We start from the raw sequence: 18,228 nt of genomic DNA on the forward strand, positions 1-18,228 counted from the left end.
TCTTTGTAATATAATTGCAATGTACAATTTAAGACTATTTTTAGTGAGCATATCAGCGGCAGCATTTTCACGCAACTTTTTGGTCATTCTTTCGGTATTCTCCGCAAGTCTAAAAATCACTCAATTTGCACAGATATGAGAAGTAGATATAATCATATTGCCAAAAATCACTCACAATGAGTGTCAGCTTACATCCTGAGTCAAAAATTACTCACTACACTGGTCAAAGTTAAAAAAAATGAATGAATTGTGATGTTTTTTCCCCTTCAAATCAGTGTTTTTTACTCACTTTTCATCAAAGTGTCTGCACATTTAGGGGTTTTAAATGGTTTGAAAGGCACTAAATGTTGTACGTATAGTTGAAATAAGTCAGCTTAGTCTTTCTTGCATGAACAACTAAGCATATCGCACAAAGAAACAAAGACTGCGTCTCTAAAGCAGATGTGCGTACCAAGCAAAATAGGGTTTTCTTCAAAAATCAGGCTTACCTCCCCCTACTGGAATGTTAATATCTCTGCTAAAATTGCTCAGAATTCAATGGGAAAGCTGTTTTCAGGTGTTGATGACTCTATTTTATCGAAACATGTCACCTTTGACTATGGGGCGTTGGGTGTGAAATTTGGGATATTTACCTTAAGGGGGCAGTCTACAGTTTTTCTTGAAAATCACCAGGCCGACAACCACTGGTCTGCAAAACACCCTCAAAACAAGGCCTTCAGTCCCAACCTGAAAATAGATTCAGACAATATTCAGTGCAGCTCATCAACAGCTTGCAAATAAAGCACAAAACAATGCAGAAAAAGCACTTTAAACTGGTATCTGGGGTAAAATAGACCTTTTCGGAGGTCTCGGAACTTGCCCGTAAAAACCCCATTTTCAGATAAACCCGGCAATCACATTTATCTTTCCGGGTAAGAATACGCACACAGTGGACAACATGCTTTGCACTATCACAGCAAATGCTTTCAAACTGAGCCAGACAAAATGGGTCATTACCATTGAACTTTTTTGCACTGCTAACTTATTTAAACCCACCGTTGAAATCTATCAAATTCCGGCTGCTTTAAGCAGGAAGTACATTTGTTTACATCTCACTGAGCATGTTGTTGTTGTTGACTAAAATTCAGGTAACTTAGTTTCGAATTACTGAAAACATGTGAAATTACTAGAATATTGACCATTTATACTTACATTTAAGCTCCTGGAGTCAAAAAACAATTTTGTTTAGGTCATACGCCTTATGTTCAGGAAATTGGCCTGAACATAAGGAAATTGGCCCGGGGCCAATGCGCAAATAGGGCTACAAAACTGTAGACTGCCTCCGAACAAAATACACCGTGAATTGGGATCCCAACATTCAGTCATGTTTATATATAACTGTTAAATTGGTTAAATGGGATAAATAAAAGGTTAATCGGAGTTAAATTCTTGCTATATAAGCATAAGCGGCGGGAATATGAGGATGAAGCTAACGGATACGGGTGGCCTGTTGGAAAAGTTTTACGCAAAATTTCTTTATATTGAAACGGATTTTTCAATATTGATTAACAAAGAACTACAATGTCTGATATAGCTATCACGTTAATCGGAGCAATAATTCTACTTGTGATTTTTGTGTTCTGCAAAAAAGGGTCGAGGACGGAGAACCCAAGTCAGCCAAACGGGTATAGCGTTTTATTTATTTTAAACTCTTGCCTTTATTGTGTTGTAAAGACATGAACTGCTTTATTAAATGTCTAACGTTTATTGAAAATGTTTTCATTTAGTATAAAAAGTCGATGAACTCTTGACAGGCTGAATATACTCGAAATTAGGTTAAATATATATATGCTTATTGACATTAAAAACAAAATCAACAATTAAAACATCATTATCCATGGATTTTCTGATCAAAAGTGGTATTTAAAGTTAGTACAGAAGGTACATTTTCAAGAATAAACATCATAATTATAAATGTTTTGCAGAATTTGTGCCTTGTATCCAGTATTCTCACTGTACCAGTTATCGGTTGAAAAACAAATAACATTATTTTAATGTTCGCAACCCCTTGTTCCGAAAAAAATAATACAAATAGAATTTTTAGAGTAATTCATTAAAGCATACAAAACATGCTTTCTTAAACCCGAAATATTATTCATGCAGTAATTTGTCATCAATATCTTATGTTTAAAAAAATCATTGGTTCATGCTATGTAAGATGTCGTTGTGTACCTTTGCTGTTTAGAGGAAACTGAAAGAAACTCATGTACGTTTCATGCCTCTAATATTCACTGTTTGCGTTAAACAGCTGCCATGCAATCTACGTGCGAATAGAACTCGTTCTAGACGGACATCCAGATGACAACGCTGCTGCTCTTCAGCGTGTTGATAGAAACCGCGATGAGGGTTCGTCGCAGTTTTGCTCTGGCTGCGGCTGTGTATTTTGGACAAGGTCTGAAGACCATCGACCTACCATTGAAAACCATCGGTTTCCTATCCGACTCAGCACCACTGTTGAGCGGATAGAAGACAATCAAGAGGACTAGAAAACATAACCTTATAACACTGAATAGACACTACCGTATATCTATGCTTATTCTGTTTTTCTATTTATCAATCCATGTTTCGTACTTAAGATTTTCTATTTGCTAAAAATTATCGAATATGCATATGATATATTTTAGAACTGCTTTTACAAGTGTATACTCTATTTAAGTAATAACGCATCGAATGAAACTAAACATTGTTTTGTTTTTCTTGCTTATATGAATTGCAGCATGAACTGATCTCTATTATTATTTGAGATATACAATCGCAGCTTCATACCACACGGTAAAACACTTCAAAGTAGGTCTGTGTTTATCATGACGCAGCAGAAAGTTTAATGAATACACTCACAACACTCGCTGCAAAAGAAAGAGAGTGTCGGTTGAATTGCATCATTCATGTATGTGTTTGTACCATGAGCGATTTAAATTCAGCTTATAAAAACGCTCATATATGCTCGAGAAGGGGAGCGATGAAGATCGATATCCTTAAATGGACTCTCACAGTTTAAAAAATGCAATTATTCAAACCTTTTGTTACATAGTAAAGAATAATATAACACCGTAAACCAGGGAGCCAAATAACACTAAAAACGTAGATTGAAGAAGAGGTTCAGATTTGGTACCAAAAAATTAAGCGATTAAGCAAACACTAGATTATTTGATGAATTTTATGTTAGTTATTTTTTCCTTGCTTTTTACGCGGCGTTTTATGATTTCTTTGTGTCTGCGTTTTTCTTCCTTTAACATGTCGCAATCGAGAAAACGCAGACCTTAACTAACTAAGAAGGAAACTGTGAAAAGTATACTGTTTTTTATAAAATGGAGTTAAATCATTAAATAAACATTGATAAGTTGTCCTTAAACTGTGAGCAATTCACTTTCTGTTGACATGTTTGAACTGTGTTATGCCGGCGTAACAATTTGTGTATGGGTCTGTATATAAGAAATGATTCGAAATGCGAGCGATTTATTGACTGTTGAACTGTTTGAATTGTTATGCCGGCGTAACATTGTTGGTTCTGGTTTGTAAATAAGATATGATTGGAAATGCGAGCGATTCATCTTTGAGTTAAAGTAATGTAAATTGTGTTACGCTGGCGGAACACTTTGATTTTGTGCAGTCTGTAAATTAAGAATGATTGGAAACTTTCAATGCAAGTGATTAACTTTCACTTTGAAATGTTTGTTATATGTGTTAAGTTGGTGTTACATTTTGTGACTGGCTGCTGTAGATAGCAAAATATTGAAAATTTGTGAGCGATTCACTTTCCGTTGAAATATTATACTTTTTTATGTCGGCGTAATATTTGTGTCAAAGATTTTTGATAGTATAGTTGAGCCAACTAACTATAAACTTTGAATGTAAACAAAAGTCCACCAATGTCCCTCAGATAGAAGGAAAGGACTTGAAATTTTGGGGTCTATGCAAATCACAATACCGCAAAGAGGATTACAAAGTTTATTTATCTATTTATTTTTCGTGCTTTAATTTCTATTCTAATCTCATGCACATTTAAAACAAATAAGAAATTATAGTCTAGATTATCCCTGATGATCGAATGTCAAATGTTAAAAGCAAATGTTCTAACTGTGCTCCGCTGTATACGTCATACATATATTCAGTTCTCAGGTCCAGTTCTTTCCAGTTACCCGATCGGAACTACACAGTACACATCACTGCTACACTTTTTGAGGTTTACTATGATATGAATGCTTCCTTCCTGTCAGTGCGTTTCTCTGTATAATTTATTTGTAGTTGTCTTTATGAAACTGATGGCCAATATTCAACTAGTTCTAGTATGTATCATACGTCTTATTAAACTTCTATCTTCTATCCCCTTTTCCATCAACTTTCTTCATCAATATTCAACTAGTTCTAGTATGCAACATACGTCTTATTAAACTTCTATCTTCTATCCCCTTTTCCATCAACTTTCTTCATCGTAGTTCTTACACCAACAAAAATGGGATCTACAAGGATATAAGAATATCCATTCAGATCATTATGCTTATGATTAATCCCTTATAACAGCTTTCAATTATACCACATTTTACTACTTATCAAAATCACATGGCAATAACATAATATTTCCGTAACATCAAGCACTACAAGTTTTACAAGAAAAACGAAACAATACAGAATGATTACTACAATAATGCATATGTTGGACGAGAAAGATTATTGTTAAATAACATACCCCATTTAGATTCCTTCTATAAACACAACACTCTAGATGCCTCCACAATGTGGCCGACGATCAGAAATTCTGATGGCACCTCCTTCCACACAACAAACGCTCTGGTCTTAAGCCCAAATTCAACTGACTCAGAAACACACAGAAAACTCTCGAACTCTGCCATACACTAACCAGGCTTCCTTGAATAAACAAAAGTATCCCCATACCCCAGAACTGACCCTAAATTTCTCATTAGATTTGACCGTATGATTTATGATTTCAGGGCTTTCAGTACTCTTGGATGTGTATCCCAAAGCCGGTTTATAGTAACATTTATACTTGCTATTCTAATTAACTATATTAACATTTACACACACAAAAAAAACAACCCTATTTCTTTGACACACCCCCCTGCTTAAGATGAAATTCCCAATTTCTGTCTCAACCTTTTGGATTTGTGTCAAGACTAGGTTCATGACTCATGTCCCAGATTTCCGACTGAGATAATCAGCCCCGACATTTTCAGTTCCCTTTATAGCAACAACAGTGAACCGGTAAGCCTGCAAAACAAGAGCCCAACGCATGATTCTGCCATTAGAATCCTTTGCCTTGTTCAGATATACCAGTGGCATGTGGTCTGTTTCTAACAGAAACTTCTTACCATATAAGTATGTGTGGAATTTCTGTATTCCCCACACAACTGCAAGGCATTCTTTCTCAACCACCGAATAATTTCTTTCCCTTTGCAGCAATTTACGACTTGCATATGCTACCGGAAACTTACCATCCTCATGTTCTTGCAGAAGTACTGCCCCTAAACCTACATTAGAGGCGTCTGTACGTAGAATAAATGGCTTACCTAAATCTGCCATTCGGAGAATTGGTGACATCGTCACTCGTTCCTTCAATTCCTTGAATGCCCTTTCATGAGGTGATTCCCAAACCAAGGTATTGGGTTTACCTTTCTTGGTGAGGTCGGTAAGTGGTACAGCCACAGCAGCAAAGTTTGGTATGAACTTACGATAATAACCTACCAGCCCTAAGAAGGATCGAAGTTCAGTCTTGGTTCGTGGTCTTGCGGCTTGAGCTATTGCTGTAACCTTCTGTGGGTTTGGTTCCACTTTTCCGTGCCCTACTTGGTGTCCTAAGATATCAAGTCTCTCACAAGCCAACATGCACTTGCTAGGCTTTGCCGTCAGTCCAGTATTTCGCAGGCGCCCTAAGACTTCTGCAATCAACGTAAGATGCTCCTCCCATGTCTCGGTGAACAGGAACATATCGTCTAAAAAGTTATCCACTCCACTAAGGTCTTTCAGCAACAATCTCATCATTCTGCTGAAGACAGCGGGTGCGCATGCCAGTCCAAATGGCATTCTTCGAAACTGCCATAGCCCGGTGTCAGTTGCAAAGCTAGTATACTTTTTGCTTTCCTCGGAAACTGGAATCTGCCAGTACCCCTTTGACAAATCAATTCTCGAAAAGTAACGACAGTGGGATAAGCGTGCAAAAATGTCATCCTGACATGGCATTGGCTCAGCATCAAAGACTGTGACCTGATTTAACTTGCGAAAGTCCACACAAAATCTATTAGTGCCATCTGGTTTCTTCACTATAACGACTGGTGATCTATATGGTGAATCTGATGGTTCAATGACACCCATTCGTAACATCTCCTGAACTTCTTTGTTTATGGTCTCCTTCACAGCATGTGGAACAGGATATGGCCTTGAACGAATTGGATCATCTGTAGTTGTTTTAATATGGTGTTCTACTAAATTGGTTTTCCCAGGAATGTCAGTTAACACGTCTTGGAAGTCTTGAAGTAATGTTTGCAAAGATTCGCATTGTTTGGCATCTAGGTTTTCACCAAGTTTGACATCTTCAACAGATTCTGATTGTTCTATTATAGGACATTGTATCTCTTCATTAAATCGACCATACTCACTTAAACAGTCCTTCTCACCACTTGGTTCCTTGTCGTCTTCAATAATGGCCGCTGCGATATTTATCAGTAATCCAGCCTGACCAGTTTCAGCCTCATTGCCAATTCTCTCCACATATTTCTTCAACATATTGGCATGGTATGTCTTCACATGACCATTGACGTCAAGTCGGTAGTCTGATTCACCAACTTTCTCTACAATTTCATATGGCCCTTGCCACTGCATGAGCAATTTGTTTCGGTTTGTTGGCAACAGAACTAGAGCTCGCTCTCCTACTGAAAATGTTCTTTGCCTCGCTTTCTTATCGAAGTGTTTCTTGTATTTTCCAGCAGATTTCTTCAGTTCTTCTTGTGCAAATTGCATTGTTTCTGCTAGCCTTTCCTTTAGGTCCAAAACGTATTCATAAACAGTTTTTACCTCTGCACTAAGGGTTTCCTGTGTCAACATCTCTCTTAATATTTGCATTGGTCCTCTTACTGTTCTCCCGTAAAGCAGTTCAAATGGAGAAAACCCTGTGCTTGCCTGTGGGGCTTCTCTGTATGCGAACAAGGCTGGCGAAATGTACTTGTCCCAGTCCTTGGGTCGCTCTGTACACATACGCTTTATCATGGACTTCAGCGTGCCATTCATTCTTTCCACTAACCCGTTACACTGGGGATGGTATGGTGTAGTCACTAACTGTTTCATTGACAACAGCCTACTTATCTCCTTCATGAGTCCAGATGTAAACTGTGCTCCCATGTCACTAAGCATTTCTTGTGGAACTCCAACTCGAGTGAAAATGTCTACTAATGCCTCTGCAACGGTTTCTGTCTCAATGTTCTTCAATGCCATCGCCTCCGGATATCTTGTAGCGTAGTCAACCACCGTTAATATGTACCGGTTTCCTCTGTCACTAACTGGTGTAATAGGTCCAATCAGATCAACAGCCACGCGTTTAAATGGTGTATCTATTAATGGCATTTCTCCCAACGGAACCTTGGAAACTTTTCCTTTTGATGTCATCCTCTGACAGGTATCACAGGAGGTACAGAAACGTTTCACATCTGACATTACCCCAGACCAATGAAATTGTGACAGTACTTTATCCAATGTTTTCTGCATTCCTAGATGTCCTCCTAATAAACTCTCATGAGCTATCTTCATGATTTCATCTCGAAATTCCTTAGGGACAACAAGCTGACAAACAGGTTCTCCCTTGTTATGTTTTGGAGACGTAAATTCACGGTACAAGAATCCATTGCGTTCATAATACCGAGAAGTATTCAGTTTTCCACACTGCTTTACCTCTTCCGACATTGCTTGTTCCTGGGCAGCTTGAAGAGTTGGGTCACTTTTCTGTGCTTCTTGAAACATCTGTGGATTCATCCCCTTGATCTGTGTTGGCACCTTTAGCGGTTTGATTTTGCTTACCTTTTCTTTTGAAGCCTGAGCTCTTGTGACAACTGCTGCCTGTTCGTTCACCGTTTCATCCACTTTCTTCTCTTCTGATATGGTCGTATATTCTCCAATTGCAATATCTCTGATTCCGTCAATATTCCCCAATATCAAGTCGTATACTGGACTTTCAACACACATGGCAATAACCTTACCTGTATAATAAGGTGTTTCCACAAACACTTTTGCCGTGGGGAATTGTCTCACTGTTCCATCAAGTAAGACACAATTCTGAACTTTCCCAGTAAAACTGTGGTTTGGTACAAGAGACCTCTTTACCACCACTGATGAACATCCAGTATCCCTCAAGACACGAATTTGTTTTCCGTTGACCCATCCTATGCACTCCGGCATATTTTCCCGAATAGGTCCATCACACGCTGCCGACATGACAGGTAATTTGTGACCACATGACAGACTTACCTTTCCTTGGGATAGGCCACACGCCGACAAACTAGATTTACTCACCTTTCGGTCATACTTGTCTTCAGGTCTTCTTCCACCTCTTGCTGGTTCCCAGCTTTTAAAACCATTACCTGAATACTGGCCTGATAGGTTACCACCCCTATGGTTGTTTGTGCCCATGGTGTTCCGACCATTTATCCTCGGGCAGTCTCTACGTAAATGTGGTCCATTGCAAACAAAGCAAGCCTTACCTTTCACACCATCTCTAGATTCATTCCCCGTTTTGCCATTGCCCTCATGGGCCTCAATATACCGATCTGCACAATCGGCCATCTCTGTTACTGAAGCAAACTTACGCTCCTTTAAGAACACTTGCAGTCCCTTTGAGCACCCATTCAAGTATTGCTCACGTAAAATCAAATCTCTTAAACCCTCATAGGTTTCGTCAGACCCAGCCTGGCACATCCAATTGGTTAAGTAATCTCCCAATCGAATTACAAATTGAGACGCTGTCTCCCCTGATTCACATTTACTACTACGAAACTTTTCCCTGAAACCGTCTTCGTTCAGATTGAACCTTTTTAGCAGGGCATCCTTAAGTTTCTGATAATCATTAGCCTCAGCAACTGTGAGTCTCGAATACACATCCAGGGCACGCCCCTGCAACAGTGCACTCAAATTTGCACCCCAACATTCCTTCTTCCATCCAGCACTCTCTGCAAATCGCTCAAATCTTTTGAGATATGCATCCATGCTATCACGCTTGTCATCAAAATTGGGTAACTTTGGCAACTTAGCCTTAGTACCACTCTCACTAGTAGTACGACTATCACCTCTCTGTGACCCACTACGTAATCTTTCCATCTCAATTTCTCTCTCCATTTCTAATTTCTTAAATTCTCTCTCTCTATTTCTCTCTTCACGCTCATAAGCTCTTTCTTTCCTTTCTGCCTCCTCTCTTTCTCTTATAAAGGAGAGCAAAGTTTCCCCGGACAAACCGGACTTTTCACCCATTTGGAAAAGATTTTCCAAATCAGACATGGTGAAAATCAAACCCAATGAATAAGGGATTTAACAAGAAAGTTAACTCTTATAGTAACCTGCTGGCCCCTTTTAACAGTTTCTCCCCTTTGCCTGACCTGACCAGTGCCTGTGACCTCACACTGACCTGTAGCAAGTCCCCTTAGCGATAACAACCCAGGTATTAACAGCACAGCACACAGAGATAAAATTTCTCTTGAATTTACAGACAAGCTTTTATTTCCTCACTGCAGTATTTCTCTGTGATAATCGAATAGCATAACCCCACCCGTACTACCAGTTTTGTCAAAGATTTTTGATAGTATAGTTGAGCCAACTAACTATAAACTTTGAATGTAAACAAAAGTCCACCAATGTCCCTCAGATAGAAGGAAAGGACTTGAAATTTTGGGGTCTATGCAAATCACAATACCGCAAAGAGGATTACAAAGTTTATTTATCTATTTATTTTTCGTGCTTTAATTTCTATTCTAATCTCATGCACATTTAAAACAAATAAGAAATTATAGTCTAGATTATCCCTGATGATCGAATGTCAAATGTTAAAAGCAAATGTTCTAACTGTGCTCCGCTGTATACGTCATACATATATTCAGTTCTCAGGTCCAGTTCTTTCCAGTTACCCGATCGGAACTACACAGTACACATCACTGCTACACTTTTTGAGGTTTACTATGATATGAATGCTTCCTTCCTGTCAGTGCGTTTCTCTGTATAATTTATTTGTAGTTGTCTTTATGAAACTGATGGCCAATATTCAACTAGTTCTAGTATGTATCATACGTCTTATTAAACTTCTATCTTCTATCCCCTTTTCCATCAACTTTCTTCATCAATATTCAACTAGTTCTAGTATGCAACATACGTCTTATTAAACTTCTATCTTCTATCCCCTTTTCCATCAACTTTCTTCATCGTAGTTCTTACACCAACAAAAATGGGATCTACAAGGATATAAGAATATCCATTCAGATCATTATGCTTATGATTAATCCCTTATAACAGCTTTCAATTATACCACATTTTACTACTTATCAAAATCACATGGCAATAACATAATATTTCCGTAACATCAAGCACTACAAGTTTTACAAGAAAAACGAAACAATACAGAATGATTACTACAATAATGCATATGTTGGACGAGAAAGATTATTGTTAAATAACATACCCCATTTAGATTCCTTCTATAAACACAACACTCTAGATGCCTCCACAATGTGGCCGACGATCAGAAATTCTGATGGCACCTCCTTCCACACAACAAACGCTCTGGTCTTAAGCCCAAATTCAACTGACTCAGAAACACACAGAAAACTCTCGAACTCTGCCATACACTAACCAGGCTTCCTTGAATAAACAAAAGTATCCCCATACCCCAGAACTGACCCTAAATTTCTCATTAGATTTGACCGTATGATTTATGATTTCAGGGCTTTCAGTACTCTTGGATGTGTATCCCAAAGCCGGTTTATAGTAACATTTATACTTGCTATTCTAATTAACTATATTAACATTTACACACACAAAAAAAACAACCCTATTTCTTTGACAATTTGAGTTTAGGTTTGTAAACAAGACATGATTCGTAATGCGAGCGATTCACTTTCTGTTGAACTATTATTCATTTTGTTATGCTGGCGTTACATTTTGACTTCGTGTCTGGAAATTAGGAATTATAAGAAATTTTTAATGCAAGTGATTCATTTTCAGTTGAAGTATTTGTTATTGTTGTTAAGCTGGTGTAACATTTTGCGATTGGTTACTGTAAATATGAAACAACCATTTTTTGTGAGCGATTCACTTTTCTGTTGAACTCTTATGAATTCTGTTATGCCGGCGTAACATTATATAAGAAATGAGTCGAAATGCGTGAAATTCACTTTAAGTTGAAATGTTTCGAGTTCGGTTAAGCCGACACAACATTTTGGGATAAGCTGTTGAAAATAAAGAAAAATATGAAATTTGTGAGCGATTTACTTTCTGCGGAAATGTTATGAACGTTGTTATGCCGGCGTAACATTCGAGTTTGGGTCTGCAAAGGAGAAATGGTTCGAAATGCGAGAGATTCACTTCAGAGTTTAAATGTTTGGTTTTTATGTTGGCCTAACATTTACAGTTTTAGTCTATAAATTAATAATGATTGAAGTTTAGAATGCAAATGATCAACTTTTAGTTGAAATGTGTGGAATGATGTTAAGCTGGCGTAACATTTTGTGTCTCCTTCAGTAGACTACCATGTCGATTTCGTAATCGTTTTAAGAAGTAACAAATACATTGTTACGCTTAATTGGGATTCCAAAAATTTCCACGTTAAATGTCATTTAACATCTTGCTATATAAGTAGAAGAGGCTATAAAGATGAAGCTTACGGATACGGGTGGCTTGTTGGAATCATTTTGCGCAAAATAACTATAAATTGAAACGGGTAATACTGGATTGTTGAAGATCTTTAACGCAGTTACATAAAAGTATTAAATTAGAATATTGAATTTTAATTTAAATAAATACAGAACTACAATGTCTGCTATACTCTTTATATTTGGAGTAGTAATTCTGATTTTGATGATCATAAGATTGATAAATGGGCGCTGCGAACAACAAGAAAGGTTTTCTTCGAGGACCGAAAACTCAAGTCAGCCGAACGGGTAAAGAATTTAACTTATTTTATGTACTTATCGCAATCATCAAATTATTTACTCATACAAGCTCATAACATTTGAGAAGAACTATTTTATGTGCATGTCTTGTTTGCGATTTATTTTATAGAGCTATTACTAAAAAAGTTTCTTTCAGTATGGGATGTCTTTGTATGTTTATGCAGTTTAGTGAAAGGGAACAATGTGCGATACATAGAGAATATTTGTTGGATCAGTGGAATTTCGATTTTAATTAACGAGTGATTATAGAAAATAATATTATCACGATTGTTAAAAGTTTAGCTGCAAAATTTCGCTGGAATAATGACGTCGTTACGTAAAAAATTACGTCATTTCACATTAAAACAGTGAAAAATATCGATAACTTTCACTGTTATTTTTCACTGTTTGAAACAGTGAAATATCAGTTTTAATTCATTGATATTTCTCTATTAACCAAAGCAATAAAATAAATGCCTCTAATCTTTACTGTATGCGGTTTTCAGATCTGTCATGCAACACGGACATTCAACGAATGCTATTGTTCCTCACCGTGTTAATACAACCAGCAACGTGTCTTCGTCTCAACATGTCACTGGTTGCGGCTTTCAAGTGAGACATTTCACTGGCTGCGGCTGTCTAGTGAATCCTATCCGTTTAAGTTCCACTGTTGAGCGGATAGATGATAGTCAAGAAAAGTAGAAAAACATAACGTTTGATTTGAAATAAAGGCGCGAAATGTATTTATTACTAGACAATATAACACTAAATTGTGATTTCATTGCTCGGTGTTTTACTGATTTCTATCCATTTTTCGTACTTGAGATTTTTTATTCGCTCGAAATTATCGAATATGCGTAGATCTATTATATTTTAAAACTTTTAATAAACTGTATTCTCTATTAAAGTAATTATGCATCGAATGAACATTGTTTTGTTTTTCTTGTTTATATGAATTGCAGCATGAAATGGTCGATATTATTACTTGAGCTAGAATGATTTTAATGAAAAAGATCACGAAATGTACATATATTTAAACGGAATGCAACTAAGGTCTATTTGGCGTAGTAGATATGATGTCAGCCTTGGGAACGGGAGGTAACGCGCTCGATCCTTTTTGATCCCCACCAATCTGGCACCACCAAGTCCCCCTTTTCCAAAAAATTAATTTCGAGTGTCAAAATAAACAGTGTATAACTGATCCCGACGAAATCAATGGTTATTCTGTGGAGAACTATACGATTGACACGGCTCCAAGCTGGGCGCCAGAGTAGTGGAAAGTGTGCAGCGAGTTCGGTTCAGGAAACGGGGACCTCCCGCTATCATGGCGAAAGCTCCTCCAAGTTGGCTAATCGGGACATTTAAACATATTCCGCCTCGGAAAACCGTGACATACACAGGCAACTCACTCGAGAGCGTCTGAATCAGCGCTAGGCTGTCTGTGTTAACACGATATAATAAAAAGCTTTAAACAAACGAAATGCAACTGCACAATCAGTTGTAAAAGCAGTCGAGAACGTATCCGCACGAAGTCGTTAGTCATTATTAGTGTTTGTTTACTACCACTCGATACGACTCGGGTCATGTTGTTTAAGAGGCATTAGGTTAACTGAGTAACGCTGTGCGGACAATAGTTAAGCGAATCCGATATGTATAACCGATCGATGAACAGGTGGTATTAACAACCATAAGACATTCGCGATAAATTCATTATCAAGAAGAGGTTCAGATTTGGTACATAACATCTAAACATGAAGCGAATAAACAAACACAAATTTATTTGCTCAATTTATTTGAGTTATGTTTTCCTTGCTTTTTTCACGGCGTTTTATGATTTCTTTGCGTCTGCGTTTTTTCTTCTTTTTACATGTCGCATTCGAGAAAACGCAGACCATAAAGATAACGTTAAACAATGCAGACAAATGAACAACGAATGAAACCGTGAATAGTATACTGTTTTAAAAAAATGGATTTAAATCATTAATAAAACAATGATAAGTAGTCCTCAAACTGTGAGCAATTCACTTTCTGTTGACATGTTTGAATTGTGTTATGCCGGCGTAACATTTTCTATTTTCGTCTATAAATAAGAAATGATTCGAAATGCGAGCGGTTCACCTTTTAGTTAAAGTGTTCGGAATTTTGTTACGCTGGCGGAACATTTTTATTTTGGGTCTGAAAATTAGGCATTATTCGAAATGCGAGCGATTCACTTCTGAGTTAAAGTGTTCGGAATTTTGTTACGCTGGCGAAACATTTTGATTTTTGGGTCTGTCAATAAAAAACGATTGGAAACTTTTAATTCAAGTGATTTGCTTTCTTATTGTTAAGCTGGTGTTACATTTTCCGATCGGCTGCTGTAAATAGCAAAATATTGAAAATATGTGAGCAATTCAATTTCCGTTGAAATGTTATACCATTTTGTTATGCCGGCTTAATATTTGAGTTTTGGTCTGTACATAAGAAATGATTCGAAATGCGAGCGATTCACTTTCTGATGAACTATAATGCATTTTGTTATGCTGGCGTAACTTTTTTGATTTTGTGTCTGAAAATTAGGAATTATTGGACAGTTTTAATGTAAGTGATTCACTATCAGTTAAAATATTTGTTCTTATTGTTAAGCTGGTGTAACAGTTGCAAGTGGCTGCTGTAAACAAGAAATAATAGAATTTTTTTTTGTGAGCGATTCACTTTCTGTTGAAATGTTATGAATTTTGTTAATACGGCGTAACATTTAAAGTTGCGTCTGTCAATAAGAAATGATTCCAAAATGCGAGCAATTCTCTTTTGAGTTTTAATGGTTGGAATTTTGTTGAGCTGACGTAACATTTCGTGATTTGCTGCTGTAAATTAGAAATGATAGGAAGTTTGTGAGCGATTCACTTTCTGTTGAAATAATACAAATTTTGTTATGCCGGCGTAACATTTGCGTCCGGCTCTGTAAATAAGAAATGATTGGGAATGCGAGCGATTCACTTCAGAGTTTTCACTTCACTACGTTATGCCGGCGTAACATTTAAGTTTTGGTTTGTCAATAAGAAATAATTTGAAATGCGAGCAATTAACGTTTGAATTACAATGTTTGGAATTTTGTTAAGCTGGCATAACATTTTGTGATTGACTTCTGTAAATAAGGAATGATTTGTGAGCGATTCATTTTCTGTTGAAATGTTACAAATTTTGCTATGCCGGCGTAACATTTGAGTCCGGGTCTGTAAATAAGGAATGATTGGGAATGTGAGCGATTCACTTCAGTGTTTAAATCTTTGGAATAATGTTAAGCTGGCATAACATTTTGAGTTTGGGTCTGGAAATAAGGAATGATTGGACATTTATAATGCAAGTGATTAACTTTCAGTGGAAATGCTTGGAATTGCGTTCAGCTGGCGTAAAATTTCTTCTTCTATACTAGAATGTCGACTTCGTGATCTTTTTTTTAAGAAGTTACGATATACGAACAAGCCCTAAACGAACTACACGGGTTTAACATTCGATTTAGAACACATGGAAATTGTCTCATACTCCTAATATATTTCAAGTTTTGATTTAGGTTAATCCCTTCCTACCAAAATACCTTCCGAACGTATTCCACTAATGTTCATTTTGTTCATATTTTAAATACTCGAGTTCAAACAAATCACGTCACGCCGATTCGTCTTAAAATCAATGCAATGTGGCATACGGAAGCTAAACATGCCTATACATAATTATAACGCTTTATTGTTGTAACAAAAAGTACGTTTATTTCATGTTCAATTACCTACTAGTATGTCATAACGTATATTATGACAGAACTAGTGGCTGCTTTTGAGACGTATCAATGGAGAAGCTACGTGAAACTCCACATTTAATAGGAGAATCTCGGCGCATCCATAACGCGCGATTAATTTTAGAAATGATTTGACACTACCACACTTTCAGTGCACATCGGTATTTGTATATAAGGTATACACAGCGTTTAGCTCGAACGTTACATCCTGGTTTAATCATTTGCGACACACTTATATGTTTCGCCCTTAGACGAGATAGTGTATTTCATGGGCGTGTGTATCAGAGTTTATTTACATTCCCTACTGACCTCTTCACGAGGTCTTTGTAGCCCGACCTGTTATTTCATGGGCAACATTTTCCCGCCCTTAAACTGGTTAGTGCAGTCGTTAATTGGGATCTTCCAAAGATCTTGCTATATAAGTAGAAGAGGCGGTGTAATGAAGATGAAGCTAACGGATACGGTGGCTTGTACTATACATTGATACGGGAAATACTGAATTGTTGAAGATCTTTAACGCAGTTAAATAAAAGTTTTTAATTAGAATATTGAATTTTAATAAATACAGAACTACAATGTCTGCTATACTATTTATATTTGTAGCAGTAATTCTGATTATGATAATGGTTTTAGGATTGTTAAATGGGTGCTGCGAACAACAAGAATGGTTGTCTTCGAGGACCGAGAACCCAAGTCAGCCGAGCAGGTATAGCATTTAACTTATTTTATGTACCCATTGCAATAATCGAAGTATTTACTCATATAATCTCAGAGCGTCAAGAAGAACTTGTGTATGTACATGTCTTGTTAGCGATGTACTTTATAGAGCTATTACTAAAAAGTGTCTTTCAGTATCAGATGTCTTTGTATGTTTAAGCAGTTTAACAACGTGCGTTACATGCCTCTTATCTTTACTGTATTCGTTTAACAGCTCTCATGGAATCGACTTGCGCATAGAACTCGTGCAACACGGACATTCAGGGTATGCCACTGTTCATCATCGTGTTCATAGAACCGGCAACAAGTCTTCGTCTCAACATTTCATTGGTTGCGGCTGTCTAGTGAATCATTTCACTGGTTGCGGCTGTCTAGTGAATCCTATCCGTTTAAGTAACACTGTTGAGCGGATAGATGACAGTCAAGAGGAGTAGAAAAACATAACATTTGATGAAGGAGCGAAATGTGTTTATTTCTTCTTAAAAGTGTAAAAGTGAAATGTGCTTTTATTATTGACACTGTAATCATGTTTACTCGGTGTTTATTTGATTTCAATCCATGTTTCGTTCTTGAGATTTTGTATTCTCTCGAAATTATCGAATATGCGTATAATATTTTAAAACTGCTTGTACAAATGTATACTCTATTAAAGTAATAACGCCTCGAATGAAACTAAATATTGTTTTGTTTTCCTTGTTTATATGAATGGAAGCATGAAATGGTCGCTATTATTATTATTTGAGTTGCACAATCGTTGTTTTATAACACATATTTGAACACGCCACATGGAGTGTAATAGAAACAATTGCAACACTCGCTGCTAAAGAATGATATAGTGTCGGCTGAATTGCATGCTTTTGTTTATACCATGTGCAATTTGCGCTTATAAAAACGTACATATATATTCGAGACGGTTGAGCGATGAACTTTGATTTCCTTAAATGGACTGATACAGATTAACAAAAATGCAATTTTTCCAACTGTTTGTTCCATGATAATGAATAATATAACACTGTAAACCTGGGAGCAAAATAATACTGAAACGTAGAGTATTGAAATAATTTCTTGTCTAAGATAAATACAAAAATTGTTTTGATTTTAGTTAACCGTAAACTTCATTTTGTAAACCCTAGCTACATATTCACACAAACAGATGCACGTGTTTCGAAAAATCCATTTTACTTACTGGAAGGTCATGTACTAAAATTGTTAATACAATATTAATAGAGACAGTAATAAGCGCCGCGTGATTAAAAATGATTTTTATGTCATACGACCAGCGTAGCTTCAGCCCAGCCTGTACATCCGCACAGTCTGGTCAGGAGCTACAACGTCCGATCTTGAAACCAGAAAACATGGCGTGACTTAGTAGCGGACAGTGTTGCTCCTGAAGTGCTATGATGGAGCTACGCTGACCGTATATGACATAAGACACATTTGCACATACCTCGGGTAATTGGATCTTATACTCACAAGTACATGAAATAAATCTATTCGTGTATTCATGTTTGTCTATCAAAGTTTGAAAGTATTCTCGGGAAATAAATCCGTGAAATAACGGATGAGTCT

General features: G+C 37.0%; 2 protein-coding genes across 2 annotated transcripts; one reads left to right on the forward strand and one right to left on the reverse strand.

The window, feature by feature from the left end:
- Window positions 1-1,375: 1,375 nt before the first annotated feature.
- LOC127854154 (uncharacterized) lies at window positions 1,376-2,696 on the forward strand. Its single transcript, XM_052389157.1, has 2 exons — window positions 1,376-1,664; window positions 2,288-2,696. Exons 1-2 carry the CDS (start codon window positions 1,561-1,563, stop codon window positions 2,523-2,525), a joined length of 342 nt encoding a protein of 113 aa, XP_052245117.1. The 5' UTR covers window positions 1,376-1,560; the 3' UTR covers window positions 2,526-2,696.
- A 2,488-nt stretch (window positions 2,697-5,184) lies between these two features.
- On the reverse strand, window positions 5,185-9,504 carry LOC127852507 (uncharacterized). Its single transcript, XM_052386464.1, has one exon. The coding sequence runs from the start codon at window positions 9,502-9,504 to the stop codon at window positions 5,185-5,187; it is 4,320 nt and encodes a 1,439-aa protein (XP_052242424.1).
- Between the last annotated feature and the right edge of the window lie 8,724 nt (window positions 9,505-18,228).

The sequence above is a fragment of the Dreissena polymorpha genome, chromosome 12 (genome assembly GCF_020536995.1).
Source record: "Dreissena polymorpha isolate Duluth1 chromosome 12, UMN_Dpol_1.0, whole genome shotgun sequence".
NCBI lineage: Eukaryota > Metazoa > Mollusca > Bivalvia > Myida > Dreissenidae > Dreissena > Dreissena polymorpha.